At 34.6% G+C, this 15,067-nt stretch overlaps 1 protein-coding gene across 1 annotated transcript in view; it reads right to left on the reverse strand.

The window, feature by feature from the left end:
* The window catches only part of LOC127733099 (centrosomal protein of 41 kDa B-like), a 41,039-nt gene extending 31,540 nt beyond the window's left edge, over nucleotides 1-9,499 (reverse strand). The window contains exons 1-2 of the mRNA XM_052242410.1: nucleotides 9,407-9,499; nucleotides 9,250-9,313 (exon numbers count right to left, since the gene is read on the reverse strand). Of these exons, the coding sequence (XP_052098370.1) occupies nucleotides 9,250-9,313; nucleotides 9,407-9,490 (148 nt within the window). The 5' untranslated portion in view covers nucleotides 9,491-9,499. The remainder of the gene's footprint in view (nucleotides 1-9,249; nucleotides 9,314-9,406) is intronic.
* Between the last annotated feature and the right edge of the window lie 5,568 nt (nucleotides 9,500-15,067).

Below are 15,067 nucleotides of genomic sequence, written 5' to 3' on the forward strand. Positions count from 1 at the left end.
GTGTCACATGTTATCTAAAGGATTTATTTACAATTTTGCAACGCACGTGTTTGAAGCATAGTTTTACGTCTCCTAGTTTTCTTTTAAACGATGGTTCGGAAAAGAAAACTGATAGTATGACGAAAACTGTTCTAAAGCAAGAAAAATCTCTGACTTTATAAACTTTTTCCTTTAACTTTGATAGAAATAATTGATTTGAAGTGTGTATCAGTGTTTACGACTGTTTTGGCGACGCACCAGTTTCAAGCATAGTTTTACGGCTCAACTTTTTCTATTTATGATGGTCCTGAAAAGAAAACTGTTGCTACGAAAAAATAAAATTCAATTGTAAGAAAAATCTCTGTCTTTAGTTTTTACCCTTGAACTAGACGGGAAAATATATATCAGATAAACTTATTGAAGATGAAACTTGTGTTCTCAGAAGTCAAAAATTATGATTTCATGATCATCTATATTTCAATTTTACAGTATCTTCTGAAAAGTAAATGTTTAGTGTTTATTCATTACAATGTAGATTAAAAAGAAAGATTTGTAGAATTATCAACAATGTAGATTAAAATAAAATACTCCACTGGGGCGCAGCTTGATACGACCGCAGAGGTCGAACCCTGAACAGTTGGGGCAAGTATGGACACAACATTCAAGCTTGATATAGCACTGAATTTGGATTGTAACAAGAAATGATTGTAACAGGATGCTGTTACGAAGTCTCCCAAACGAAGCTCCCATAATTCGTAATTCCCAGGGTCGCCTGACATTGGGCAACGTCCAGTGAAAATTGGTTTGGTCCAGTAAAGTTATATGCATTAGTGATGCCTGGGAACTAACCTTGTATATCATTCAAATCATCTTGGCATGACAAACCAGAATATATATGGTTTAGGGGTGGGGATCTCGACCATTTACAAGATACTAGAATATTAGGGGTGGGGGGAACCCCTGGGGACTGACCATATACGTCATTCAAATGTTCCAGACATGACAAATAGGAATATATATGGTTTAGGGGTGGGGATCTCAACCATTTACAAGATATTAGAACTTTCTCAAATGGCAGGGGGTCGGGATGACCCCTGGGGACTAACCCTGTATATCATTCAAACCATCTTCGCATGACAAACCAGAATATATATGGTTTAGGGGTGGGGATCTTGACCACTTACAAGATATTAGAACTTTCTTAAATGGCAGGGGGTGGGGGTGACCCCTGGGGACTAACCCTGTATTTCATTTGATGTGCTTTATCATGACAAACCAGAATATATATGGTTTAGGGGTGGGGATCTCTACCATTTACAAGATATTAGAACTTTCTCAAATGGCAGGGGGTTGGGATGACCCCTGGGGACTAACCCTGTATATCATTCAAACCATTTTAGCATGACAAACCAGAATATATATGGTTTAGGGGTGGGGATCTTGACCACTTACAAGATATTAAAAACTTTCTCAAATGGCAGGGGGTGGGGGTGACCCCTGGGGACTAACCCTGTATTTCATTTGATGTGCTTTATCATGACAAACCAGAATATATATGGTTTAGGGGTGGGGATCTCGACCATTTACAAGATATTAGAACTTTATCAAATGACAGGGGGTCGGGATGACCCCTGGGGACTAACCCTGTATATCATTCAAACCATCTTAGCATGACAAACCAAAATATATATGGTTTAGGGGTGGGGATCTTGACCACTTACAAGGTATTCGAACTTTCTTAAATGGCAGGGGGTGGGGCTGACCCCTGGGGACTAACCCTGTATTTCATTTAATGGGCTTTATCATTTAGAACATTTTCAATTAAAAAGATTGTGTCTATCACAAACGGTTTTCAATTTATAATCATTTGAAATTTAAAAAAATAAAATCCCATAGGGTTCTATAGTAAAACCCTCTTTTCTTTTTGCCCCTCAAAGTACACCTTTATAAACCGCATTGCACAAACAAAACCCTGATTGCACCACTAGACATGTTAGTCTAACATATTGTAAAACCCTAAGTTAATCTGACAAGCGGTTTTGGAGAACGGGTGCGGACAAGTTCAAATTTAAAAGCGGCGGAAGAAGAAGAAGAAGAAGAAGAAGAAGAATAATAATAAGAACTGAGCAAAAACAATAAGTCTTCCCAAACTTTGTTTGGGAGACTTAGTTAAATATTTGACACAGCATAGGTTTCTGACACAGAATGAATGTGGTCCAAGAACTTAAAAATTTTTAATTTATCTATTCAAACCATATCATTATTATGTGCTTTTATATATAAATCAGAAATAACCAATTTAAAATGGAAAATTTTAAAGAAAAAAAATCCCCCCCCCAAATTTTTTTAACCCCCTTATGATTCATCACCCCCAAACTCAATCCAAGCCTTCCCTTTGTGGTATGGTACCTTGCAGTACTGTTACTGTATAATTTCAGAGAGATCCATACACTTGAACACAAGTTATTGTCTGGAAACTAGAAAAATGCTTGTTTTTTGGCCCCTTTTTGGCCCCAAATTCCTAAACATTTAGGGCAATTACCCCCAAACTCAAACCCAGCTTTCCCTTTGTGATATGGAACCTTGCAGTACAATTTCATAAAGATCCATACACTTACACACAAGTTATTGTCCTGAAACTAGAAAAATTCGTAAGGGTTCTGCGGAACACAGTGTCTCGCCTACTTTTGCTGTTTATCACAGGCTCAACAAAAATGAGGAAAAAAATTAATAAAAATATTCCTCTCTATACTATCTTTTGATTGTAAGTAGCTTCTGTCCAAGTTTGGTAAAAATCCAGGATAGTTTATGAATCTAATAAATGTTTTAAAAACTTAAACTGCAGACTGAATGTAATGTTAACTGGAAAAAAAACTAAGTCCATTTATAAGTAAAACACGGAAAAAATGGAACAAAATTTTAACAAAATTTCCTTCTAGATACTAGCTTTTAATCATAAACAAGCTTCTGTCCAAGTTTGGTACAAATCCAGGATAGTTTAAGAAAGTTGTTAAAATTTTAAAAACTTTAACCACAGAGTGAATGTAATGTTAACTGGCAGAAAAACTAAGTCCATTTATAAGTAAAATACGGAAAAAATGGAATTTTTTTTTTACAAAATTTACTTCTGGATACTATCTTATGATCATAAACATGGTTCTTTCCAAGTTTGGTAGAAATCCAGGATAGTTGAAGAAAGTTATTAAAATTTCAAAAACTTTAACCACAGAGTGAATGTAATGTTTCCTGGCAGAAAAACTAAGTCCATTTATAAGTAAAATACGGAAAAAATGGATTTTTTTTTTTTTTAAATTTACTTCTGGATACTATCTTATGATCATAAACAAGCTTCTGTCCAAGTTTGGTAGAGATCCAGGATAGTTTAAGAAAGTTATTAAAATTTCAAAAACTTTAACCACAGAGTGAATATTTGTGGTTGCCGCCGACGACAACGACGCCGCCGAAGGAATGTAGGATTGCTATGTCTCGCTTTTTCGACAAAAGTCGAAGGCTCGACAAAAATGCTTGTTTTCTTGCCCCTTTATGGCCCCTTATTCCTCAAATTTCTAGGGAATTACCCCCAAAATCAATCCCAGCCTTCCCTTTGTGGTATGGTACCTTGCAGTACAATTTCAGAGGGATCCATACACTTGAACACAAGTTATTGTCTGGAAACTTGAAAAATTCGTAAGGGTTCCGCGGAACCCAGTGTCTCGCCTACTTTTGCTGTTAATCGCAGGCTCAACAAAAATGAGGAAAAAAATTAATAAAAATATTCCTCTCTATACTATCTTTTGATTGCAAGTAGCTTCTGTCCAAGTTTGGTAAAAATCCAGGATAGTTTATGAATCAAATAAATGTTTTAAAAACTTAAACTGCAGACTGTATGTAATGTTAACTGGAAGAAAAACAAAGTCCATTTATAAGTAAAAAACGGAAAAAATGGAACAAAATTTTAACAAATTTTCCTTCTACATACTAGCTTTTAATCATAAACAAGCTTCTGTCCAAGTTTGGTACAAATCCAGGATTGTTTAAGAAAGTTGTTAAAATTTAAAAAAAACTTTAACCACAGAGTGAATGTAATGTAAACTGGCAGAAAAACTAAGTCCATTTATAAGTAAAATACGAAAAAATGGATTTTTTTTTTACAAAAATTTTCTTCTAGATACTATCTTATGATCATAAACAAGCTTCTGTCCAAGTTTGGTAGAAATCCAGGATAGTTTAAGAAAGTTATAAAAGTTTCAAAAACTTTAACCACAGAGTGAATATTTGTGGACGCCGCCGACGACAACGACGGAATGTAGGATCGCTATGTCTCGCTTTTTCGACAAAAGTCGAAGGCTCGACAAAAATGCTTATTTTTGGCCCCTTATTCCTAAACGTTGTGGGCAATTACCCCCAAAATCAATTCCAGCTTTCCCTTTGTGATATGGAACCTTGTAGTACAATTTCATAAAGATCCATACACTTACACACAACTTATTGTCATGAAACTAGAAAAATGCTTGTTTTTGCCCCTTTTTTGCCCCTAATTCCTAAAATTTGGAGGCAATTACCCCCAAAATCAATCCCAGCATTCCCTTTGTGATATGGAACCTTGTGGTACAATGTCAGAGAGATCCATACACTTACACACAAGTTATTGTCATGAAACTAGAAAAATGCTTGTTTTTTGCCCCTTTTTGGCCCCTAATTCCTAAAATTTGGAGGCAATTACCCCCAATATCAATCCCAGCATTCCCTTTGTGATATGGAACCTTGTGGTACAATGTCAGAGAGATCCATACACTAACACACAAGTTATGTCTGGAAGTTACAATAAAATGCTCCGCAGGACGCAGCTTGATACGACCGCAGAGGTCGAACCCTGAACAGTTGGGGCAAGTATGGACACAACATTCAAGCTTGATACAGCTTTGCATTTGGATTGTGATTAAATATTTGACACAGCATAGGTTTCTGACACAGAATGAATGTGGTCTAAGAACTTAAAAATTTTAAATTGGACATTCACCTATTATGGTCCAATATCCAAAATCTAAATACATGGTTAGATTCAGCATATCAAAGAACCCCAAGAATTCAATTTTTGATGAAATCAAACAAAGTTTAATTTTGGACCCTTTTGACCTCAATGTGGACAAAGTTGTTAACGGGGCCCAAAAATCAAAAATCTAAATACATGGTTAGATTCAGCATATCAAAGAACCCCATATATTCAATTTTTGTTGAAATCAAACAAAGTTTAATTTTGGACCCCGATTTAGACCAACTTGAAAACTCGGCCCATAATCAAAAATCTAAATACATGTTTAGATTCAGCATATCAAAGAACCCTAAGAATTCAATTTTTGTTAAAATCAAACTAAGTTTAATTTTGGACCCTTTGGACCTTAATGTAGACCAATTTGAAAACGGAACCAAAAATTAAGAATCTAAATACACGGTTAGATTCGGCATATCAAAGAACCCCAATAATTCAATTTTTGATGAAATCAAACAAAGTTTAATTTTGGACCCTTTGGACCTCAATGTGGACCAATTTAAAGACGGGGCCCAATTCCAAAAACTAAATACACGATTAGATTCAGCATATTAAAGAACCCCAAGAATTCAAGAATAAAACCCCATTGAAATTGGTCAAGAAATAAGCAATTTATACGAAGTATCTTCTTTTGCACAATACTGTGTAATTAAATATTTCTTGCTATTGCGCAATACTGTACAATTGACAATTTCTTGCTATTGCGCAATATTGTGCTATTGGATATTTCTTGCTATTGTGCAATACTGTGCAATTGAAGATTACTTGCTATTGCGCAATACTGTGCAATTGAAGATTTCTTGCTATTGTGCAATACTGTGCAATTGAAAATTTCTTGCTATTGCACAATACTTATTATATAATAATTTACACATCCTGTTTGGTGTGTATCTCCTACCATATTATTATTATTTGCTTTTAAATATAAATCAGAAATAACCAACTTAAAATGGAAAATTTTAAAAGAAAAAAAAAAGGATAAAAAAAAAAATCCCCCCCCGAAATTTTTTGAACCCCCTTATGATTCATCACCCTCAAACTCAATTCCAGCCTTCCCTTAGTGGTATGGTACCTTGCAGTACAATTTCAGAGAGATCCATACACTTACACACAAATTATTGTCCTGAAACTAGAAAAATGCTTGTTTTTTGCCCCTTTTTGGCCCCTAATTCCTAAAATATTGAGGCAATTACCCCCATCATCAATCCCAGCCTTCCCTTTGTGGTATGGTACCTTGCAGTACAATTTCAGAGAGATCCATACATTTGAACACAAGTTATTGTCTAGAAACTAGAAAAATGCTTATTTTTGGCCCCTTTTTAGCCCCCAATTCCTAAACACTTCGGCAATTACCCCCAATCTCAATTCCAGCTTTCCTTTTGTGATATGGAACCTTGAAGTACAATTTCAGATAGATCCATACACTTACACACAAGTTATTGTCATGAAACTAGAAAAATGCTTGTTTTTTGCCCCTTTTTTGGCCCCTAATTCCTAAAATTTTGAGGCAATTACCCCCAAAATCAATCCCAGCATTCCTTTTGTGATATGGAACCTTGTGGTACAATGTCAGAGAGATCCATACACTAACACACAAGTTATGTCTGGAAGTTACAAAAATGCTTATTTTTGGCCCCTAATTCCTTTACTGTTGGTACCATAACCCCCAAAATCAATCCCAACCTTCCTTTTGTGGTATTGAACCTTTTGGTAAAATTTCATAGAGATCCATTCACTTAAACTAAAGTTAGAGTGCGAAAACCAATGTGTCTTCGGACAAAGCCGGACGATGACGACAACGACGACGACGTCATACCAATATACGACCACAAAAATTTTTTTGCGGCCGTATAAAAATGCTTATTTTTGGCCCCTAATTCCTTAACTGTTGGTACCATAAAAGTAAAATACACAAAAAACGGATTTATTTTTTTACAAAATTTCCTTCTAGATACTAGCTTTTGATCATAAACAAGCTTCTGTCCAAGTTTGGTACAAATCCAGGATAGTTTAAGAAAGTTATTAAAATTTTAAAAACTTTTAACCACAGAGTGAATGTGTTGTTTCCTGGCAGAAAATCTAAGTCCATTTAAAAGTAAAATAAGGAAAAAATGGATTTAATTTTTTACAAAATTTACTTCTGGATACTATCTTATGATCATAAACAAGCTTCTGTCCAAGTTTGGTACAAACCCAGGATAGTTTAAGAAAGTTATTAAAATTTTAAAAACTTTAACCACAGAGTGAATGTAATATTTCCCAGCAGAAAAACTAAGTCCATTTATAAGTAAAAAATTCGTAAGGGTTCCGCGGAACCCAGTGTCTCGCCTACTTTTTCTGTTAATCACAGGCTCAACAAAAATGAGGAAGTAAATCAATAAAAATATTTCTCTTGATACTATCGTTTGATTGTAAGAAGCTTCTGTCCAAGTTTGGTAAAAATCCAGGATAGTTTATGAATCTAATAAATGTTTAAAAACTTTAACTGCAGACTGAATGTAATGTTAACTGGAAGAAAACAAAATTTCCTTCTAGATACTAGCATTTGATCATAAACAAGCTTCTGTCCAAGTTTGGTACAAATCCAAAATAGTATAAGAAAGTTATTAAAATTTTAAAAACTTTAACCACAGAGTGATGAATGTGTTGTTTCCAGGCAGAAAATCTAAGTCCATTTAAAAGTAAAATACAGAAAAAATGGATTTATTTTTTTACAAAATTTCCTTCTAGATACTAGCTTTTGATCATAAACAAGCTTCTGTCCAAGTTTGGTACAAATCCAAAATAGTATAAGAAAGTTATTAAAATTTTAAAAACTTTAACCACAGAGTGAATGTGTTGTTTCCTGGCAGAAAATCTAAGTCCATTTAAAAGTAAAATAAGGAAAAAATGTTTTTTTTTTTTACAAAATTTACTTCTGGATACACTCTTATGATCATAAACAAGCTTCTGTCCAAGTTTGGTAGAAACCCAGGATAGTTTAAGAAAGTTATTAAAATTTTAAAAACTTTAACCACAGAGTGAATGTAATATTTCCCGGCAGAAAAACTAAGTCCATTTATAAGTGAAATATGGAAAAAATGGAATTTTATTTTTACAAAATTTACTTCTGGATACTATCTTATGATCATAAACAAGCTTCTGTCCAAGTTTGGTAGAAATCCAGGATAGTTTAAGAAAGTTATTAAAATTTCAAAAACTTTAACCACAGAGTGAATATTTGTGGACGCCGCCGACGACAAAGACGACGACGACACCGACGGAATGTAGGATCGCTATGTCTCGCTTTTTCGACTAAAGTCGAATGCTCGACAAAAACGGAAAAAATGTAATTTTATTTTTACAAAATTTATTTCTGGATACTATCTTATGATCATAAACAAGCTTCTGTCCTAGTTTGGTAGAAATCCAGGATAGTTTAAGAAAGTTATTAAAATTTCAAAAACTTTAACCACAGAGTGAATATTTGTGGACGCCGCCGACGACAACGAATTCGTAAGTCATCCATACCTTTTCTACTATCCACACCAACCCCAAGTGAAAATAGACCTTATCGCTAATCCCGCTTGACCCGAGAATCAGTCCCGCTCGAACTTTTGACGTCATACAACAACCACTTTTCCATTGTGGCGTCAGATATTTTCTATTATGACGTCAAAATTTTACGGGAACTTGTGTGATGTCCAGTAATGGCGGACAAATAGCGATAAGGTGTATCAGTGGCATAGCACCAGTGTACGTAGCATTGTAAGCATGTGCTTACAAATAATTTTATTAAACATTTTTTTCTCAATAAGAATTTTACTATAATTGTTCTGCTTCAGGAGGGGGCTGCCCCCAGACCCCTAACTGACAATTTATTTTTCCAGTGGCTACATCACTGAAAATAGAAGTCACTTGGGGTTTGTGTGGATAGTAGAAAAGGTATTATAATCAGCTATTTTGGGATTTAAGAGACTTGTTTTATGTCTAAAAAAATTTAGAAAATTGTAAATATGAAAAAAGGGGGGTCCATGCCCCCAAATACCTGTGCTCTCTTGAAAGCTGGTGCTCTTTTAAATTTAAGAATTATACTAGTATGGACTCGAGGGTACCAACTTTTTATTTAGATATAAGAACACACATATTATCTATGCTTCTGTAAGAGTGGTAAAGTGTTAATTATGACAGTATGACAGTAAGCTTTCACGTGTCTTTGTTTATTTATGTGCATTCCATACCTGTATCAACTGTGGCTCGAACATGTTTGTACTTGGGATTTTCTGGGATTTTCTTGTCCAATATCTGAAGAAAAAACATCACAGTAGAACTTTGACCCATTTGAATTTATAAAAACTGTGAACTCAAACAATATGGCTTTATTCTATTAAAACTTACATTCACCGGTTTTGCCTTCGCCGTACTGACGGAAGACATTTTGTACTGTTTTCGTCCGTAACCCTTCGTGACTGCAACACGCATGCGCTGAACTAAAATTAGCGGGTACTTTTAAAGATGATTTTTGACATAAAAATTATGACAGAACTTTATTCAGAGACATATAATTTTTTATATGTCTCTGCTTTATTCAACATAAATTGAGTGACGATATGTATGCATGACACATAACTTTCTAAGGTGTTAATCAGAAAAAAAAGTCCAGGTGTTTTATGATTTTCAATTGCAGATTGCATTACTGTAATACTGAATATTCTGCAGAAGGAGACAAAAAAAAATAAATGAAAATGTTAAGTGTATATCAAAATAAAAAAGTAATAAATGTTATATATATATATATATACTGTATGAACTGACTCGCCCCCTTTTATTATCGAACAATTATTACCTGTTATCAAGGACGTATAATACGTCCTTGCTGATATACATGTGTATAATAATCATAATTAAATTGTATTGTCTGTGCCTATTTGTAACTGATTGATATGCTTGTAATGAGACCTATGATTAGGAAAATGAAAAATATTATGTATAAAAGGAATATTCTATTCTGTATCTATATATATCTAATTAAAATATATTTGAGTTAAGTATTTTGTCGATAATGGCGTGAGTAGTGTGTAATACACTGTGTTATAAACTGTAGCATAGAAGTGACCATGATCCATGAAACCAGAGACATATAGACATATATATATAAATGGTATATATGTAAGACTCTAAAGTGCGATGACGGTACTTTAACGTGCGATGGTCACGCTAAAGTGCGATGGTCTACGCTAAAGTTCGCCGATGATTGTTTGTTTGCTAAAGTACGGCGGTATATCAAGATAAAGTGCGATGGCTTTAAAAACGTTAAAGAACATAAGATGTAAGAATAGTCCATTTGCCAAATCTAGTATTCTAAGGTATACCATATGTGATAGGCATCATAATCTACTGGTAGGCTAAAGTCATTGGCATTTGGTTTAACAGTTGTTAATCAAATATTAGTAATTTATCTTCCGGCGTGTTCATTTTTAGTTTGTATCATAAACGACTGTTAACGTCATAATCAAACTACGTTTCTTACGTCTATACTTTTGCGGACCATCGGACTTTAGCGTATGGCGGCATCGCACTTTAGCGCAGACCATCGCACTTTAGCGTGACCATCGCACTTTAGCGTCCCCATCGCACTTTAGAGTCCTACATATATGTCTCTGATGGAACACTATGTGATGTCTCGTAAAAGTTATATCCTAGCTCTGATCCTCCAAATTTATTTCAGGAAGCATTTTCAGGCAACAGGAATTATTCAATAATTTGTTTTAGTTAGGCCAGGGACATATAGTGCTATGTGTCTCTGGTTAGTCTGATAACATGATCAAAGACTTGAACAGTATATTTATACTACAATGTCCCCCTTAAAACAAAAGCCTACTAGAAAATCAAAAGTCAAGTCAAAACAAAATATTAAGAAAAAACACAATCAGCTAGAAGCTCCTCTTTCAAAAGTTAGAAAAATTACCTGAATGATAGAGTAAAACTGATTATATATATATCGTGTATAAATTTTTTTTTTTTTTAGAAAAATGCAAAACAGAAACCGAAATTTTAAAATATCTAAAACGACTGAAGATAAAGCTTGAGTGTATACATAAAGAAGCAATTAATAAGTAGACATATCCTTTATATCATGAATGATTTACACTAGAAATAAGAGTATTCGACAGAAGTTACATAAAAAAAACTTGACTAAGGAATGAAACGCGGCAAATCCGATTTAAAACTATGACTTAAAAAAGATACCTTGTATTAGGCCTTTTTCCTGTCGAATTTGTTTGGAATTTTCTGCCTACAGGAAAAATTGAGTCTATCAAACTTTAATTCTTCTTTAATTTTGCTGTTTCATGGTCTTCTTTTCTCTAAAGCCTCAATTGATTCAGAGTTTCTTTAATACAATTGTATGTAGTTATTTGACTGGTATAAGTTTTGAACAAATTGTTCCAATTAATTATGTTTTAAATGTCTTCCCCACATATATATCACATGCAATCTTTCATTTTAAGAATATTTATTAACAGAGAAAAACTGTTCACTTACTATATAATTATTTATTAAGTCCGGGTTCTGAGTAGTAATCAATTTATTCACTAATTGCGATAATTTCCGTGTATATTTCGCGTTTCATTCCCGATCCGATGGCATTTTGGATGCGGGGACGCGTAGCCTACGAATGCCAATTTGACTACTCATCCCCGCATGCGGGTTCGCGCAGACACTGTCGCGCAGACACTGCCTTTAATAAATACGTTAGTATGTCACGGAATAGAAGTTCCTTCATAATATAAGTTCCAAATGGAAACAATATTCTGGAATATTATTTCCACTGGAATAAATATTACAGGAAATGTTCCTAACGGAATAAATGGTATAGAATATTTTTTCCAACAGGAACAGATATTATGACATTGTTTATAACAAAGTTTCCAGTGGAACTTCTGTTAGGCGGAACAAATATACGTTGACAAGATAAGTTGAGGGACTCTGGTGGGTAGTTGTTTCATTGGCAATCATGCCACATCTCCTTTTTTGTATATCAATATTGATCAATATTGGACACAGATAATTCAGGGTCATACAGTATACTAGAGGTTCCCTAGTCCCGAAATTACAATAAAGACATTTTCAAAAGCATGCATCACGTCTGAGACTATACCATTGTGTTATAGCAGAGACATAGAATGTCTGGTATAGTTGTAGTTGTGCGAATTTGTTCTACGTTTGCGCGCAACATTTTCCACGTTTGCTGAACAAAAGTCATTTTGTTTGCACGAAATTTACCTGATGAAAAGTGACTACGATTGCGCGAAAGTTTGGGTACCTGTAAAGTGCGAAACGAAATAGAAACGGAACGGATCAAAACAAAACGAAACGAAACGAAACGAAACGAAATAGCGCAAAACGAAACAAAATACAGCAAAACGAAACGAAATTTCAACTTAAATATCCCGCTCAATATCATTATATTTACCAATATAGGGAAAGACAGCTTGAACTGATACATATGGGTCCGAAAAGTGGGATTATCGGGATATGATTCAGTAGTTAGAATGTTTTTCTGTGGACTATTTTTGTGTGAGCAGGCTTACATTCGGCTTATATTATGTTGGTTTATTTGTTGTCGTGAACATGAAATATTTGCTCCCGGGCTGACGTTAAGCCGCGGGTCACCCATATCGAACGAAATCATTAATAATAGATCATTGTTTTCGCTTTATTTCGCTGTCAGGTCTAGGTATGGATGTGTAAACCTACGTTGGTTACGAGTGATGGCTGTCTTCTCGGGTGAATTGGGAGGGTTGGGGGATAACTACAGTTTGTTTATGTGAGGAAAATTCTGGGCATTTTTGAGAGTACGTTTCAAGAAATTTCGGGTTGGCATTGGTCTTTCGGGTCTGAAATGGTCTTGAAAGCAGATTTCGGGTAGCCTTTTTGTCAGAATGTCAGATTAAGGTAAAATTTTATGGAATTTATGTCAAGTTAAATTCGGATAATTTAGGGTATGATAAAAAAAAACCTGAAAAACCGAGAGGCACTCAACAGCTTACATTTCATGACATCATATGTTAATTTGTTGTCAAACCCCATTATTTTATGAGGCGACCATTATAATTTTGGCGCGGGGGTGGGGGTCTTTTTGCATCAAAATCGGTTTATTTCTCATTATTTTCGGGGAGAAATCATAGATTTTTTTATAAGGTCAAATTTAATTACTAGTATTTATTTTCATTCTGTGTTTAATTTGGGTGCAGCAGTACGTGAAGGTAAATTTCCTGGGTGGAAGGGCAAAAAGGAGGGGGGATTATAAGTAGCACGATCATATCTATTGATGTCCCAGATAAATCCACAAATGATAAAAAAAAACTTCCCCAACGTTTAGCCCAAAACTTTCAATAACATTAGGATTGAAATAGTTTGATTCAAAATCTTTCAACTCTCAATTAATGAAGGTTATTTCTCAATCACGGGGAATGGGGATCGATCTAAACATGGGGTTTTGGGTACAGTAGTCCAGCTGGGAAAACACCCAAATTTCATAAATTAAAACCTTGAGAAAAAATCACGACACTTAATATAGTTCCGATGGCAAAATTATGACCCATTCATAGTTTTCTCAGTAATTACATATTATACAATAAAAATAAGAAGATGTGGTATGATTGCCAATGAGACAACTCTCCATCCAAGTACAAGTTTTGATATCTTAATTTGAATAAAAACGATAAAATAGCATTTAAACAAACATCTATTATAATTCGGAGGATGAAAATTACTGACCCATTGATATTTGACCTCAGTGAAATTCAGTGTATGCCATTAATATAATTTAAATATAAAAGGAGAACCTATCCCAGCGGCACCTCTGTGTATACCTTCATTTATTCATAGAACCCCAAATCTAGATTGAGACGATCGTGCGTGTCCTCCGCAATATCCCAGTTCTGAAATATAGTCCCATATATATTATTTATCTCAGGTGTACCACCCTTTTTTCTTTCTAGGGTAATATTTTACCGTAAAAACCTTTATCATTCAAAACGACGTGTGAAAACTTAACACTTAGGCAGTAAGCACCGGTATGTGCGACCCCCTAAAAATAAACGTTCGCTCCTATGCCGGTTTCATTTGATTTGTTCCAACTAAAACAATGAAATTCAGATACATGCAAACTTTGCAACACACACACATATTGTATTATAAGACATTTGGCAGAGATTTAAGATAAAATTATAAAAAGAAAATTTATTTCGTTTCATTTCGTTTCGTTTTGCTGTATTTCGTTTCGTTTTGCGCTATTTCGTTCGTTTTTTTGTTTTCTTTTGTTTCGTTCAGTTTATATTTCGTTTCGCACTTTACAGGTACCCCGAAAATTTACCTGTTGAAAAGTATTTTTCCCGTTTGCACAGATGCAAGAAAAAAGTCAACTAACAAAAATACCGAACTCCAAGGAAAATTCAAAACGGAAAATCCCTTATCAAATGGCAAAATCAAAAGCTTAAACACATCAAACGAATGGAAAACAACTGTCATATTCCTGACTTGGTAGAGGACACAATTTTGTTCACCATTTTAAATTGCTGGGTTACAAGTATTAGACAAGGACTCCTGTATTTTGTTCCTTCCCAGGAAATACACACTGTATGTTATTCAAGACTTTTACAGACATGAATAAGTGCTACTTAATGTTTTTAAATAAAAGAATAACTGAATAAAATTGAGAATGGAAATGGGGAATGTGTCAAAGAGACAACAACCCGACCAAAGAGCAGACAACAGCCGAAGGCCACCAATGGGTCTTCAATGCAGAGAGAAAATCCCGCACCCGGAGGTGGTCCTCAGCTGGCCCCTAAATACAAGTGTGTACTAGTTCAGTGAAAATGGACGTCACACTAAACTCCAAAACATATAAACGAACTAATATTAAAAAACATACAAGACTAACAAAGGCCAGAGGCTCCTGACTTGGGACAGTCGCAAAATGCGGCGGGGTTAAACATGTTTTGTGAGATCTCAACCCTCCCCCTATACCTCTAGCCAATATAGAAAAAAGAAACA

The sequence above is a fragment of the Mytilus californianus genome, unplaced genomic scaffold, assembly GCF_021869535.1.
Source record: "Mytilus californianus isolate M0D057914Y unplaced genomic scaffold, xbMytCali1.0.p SCAF_1, whole genome shotgun sequence".
Classification (NCBI taxonomy): domain Eukaryota; kingdom Metazoa; phylum Mollusca; class Bivalvia; order Mytilida; family Mytilidae; genus Mytilus; species Mytilus californianus.